This window comes from Thunnus maccoyii, chromosome 3, assembly GCF_910596095.1.
Source record: "Thunnus maccoyii chromosome 3, fThuMac1.1, whole genome shotgun sequence".
Lineage (NCBI taxonomy): Eukaryota > Metazoa > Chordata > Actinopteri > Scombriformes > Scombridae > Thunnus > Thunnus maccoyii.
In genome coordinates, this window is record NC_056535.1 from 37,072,668 (window position 1) to 37,074,143 (window position 1,476).

A 1,476-nucleotide genomic window follows, 5' to 3' on the forward strand; every position below is an offset into this window, starting at 1 on the left:
ATACTTGACACTGTGTTCTGTCTGCAGTAAGAAGGCCTGTAAGTACTTCGATCAGGGTCGCGGCTCGTGTCCGTTCGGAGGGAAATGTTTGTATCTTCACGCCTTCCCGGACGGGACCCGAGCGGAACCGGACCGGCCGCGGAAACAGCTGAGCTCCGAGGGGAACGTCCGGGTCAGACGCCGCCGCCGCCGCCGCCGCCATCTTCACTCACAGTTGTAGTTCATCACCTCGGTGCACGTTTGTGAACGGTGTGTTTTTTTTCTTCTTCAGTTCATGAACAGCGTCCGTCTGTGGGACTTCATCGAGGAGCGCGAGCAGCGGCCGACCCCGCCCCTGCCGTCCATCGATGATGACATCACGGAGCTCAGGGAGCTCTTCATGCAGATGTCGGGCCCGAGCCACGACGGGCCGGAGACCCCGCCCGCCGCCGACGCATAGAGAGAGGCCTGATCGGACCGCGTCCTCCGGTCTCCATGGCAACCGGCGATGTCTGTGGACCAGTCATTGAAATATTAAATCATGTGATCAATCTACAGCTCTCCACTGTGTCTCAGTCTGGAAAAATAATTCCATTGTGTCCATTAGTTGGAAAATTGATCATCAATATATTGTTGACATTTTATTTATTGTGTACATAAGAAAATACAGACAGTGTGACGTCATCTGGTGGTGGTGTGTTGACTTTCTGACGGTGTTTGTGCCTCATCGTTTGGGTTTAATGTGATAAATATATCACTCTTTACTCCCAGAGAAACAGCTGATAATTAGATCCTGTTGTCTTTGTCCAGTGAATGTTCAGATTCCAGCAGCAGTAGAGAACCAGTGTTCGGTTGGTGAGTGAAGCAGATCAAGCAGCCACGTTGTTCCAGTGTCTGTTTATTAATATTATGATTTTATTTCAGTAGAACAGCTCCTCTTAAAGGTTCAACAAAAACCAACCATCCAGAATCATTCAGTCACGAAAAATGAATGGAAAGTGTTTTTGGCAGAGTACTCACATACTTTACTGCAGTAAAACTACCAATACAGCAAAGTACAAATACTCCGTTACAAGTAAACGTCCTGCATGAAAAATCCTCCGACAGTAAAAGTACATAAGTATTATGAGCTTGATGTAGTTAAAGTATTGCAGTAAAAGTACATAAGTATTATGAGCTTGATGTAGTTAAAGTATTGCAGTAAAAGTACATAAGTATTATGAGCTTGATGTAGTTAAAGTATTGCAGTAAAAGTACATAAGTATTATGAGCTTGATGTAGTTAAAGTATTGCAGTAAAAGTACATAAGTATTATGAGCTTGATGTAGTTAAAGTATTGCAGTAAAAGTACATAAGTATTATGAGCTTGATGTAGTTAAAGTATTGCAGTAAAAGTACATAAGTATTATGAGCTTGATGTAGTTAAAGTATTGCAGTAAAAGTACATAAGTATTATGAGCTTGATGTAGTTAAAGTATTGCAGTAAAAGTACATAAG

At 43.1% G+C, this 1,476-nt stretch overlaps 1 protein-coding gene across 1 annotated transcript; it reads left to right on the top strand.

Moving 5' to 3' along the window:
* Positions 1-7: 7 nt before the first annotated feature.
* Positions 8-663, top strand: LOC121893841 (probable E3 ubiquitin-protein ligase makorin-2; the record flags this gene model as incomplete). The annotated part of the gene is made up of 2 exons (XM_042405938.1): positions 8-172; positions 272-663. Coding segments are annotated over 2 exons (333 nt in total), but the record flags the coding sequence as incomplete, so codon positions are not given.
* Positions 664-1,476: the final 813 nt, after the last annotated feature.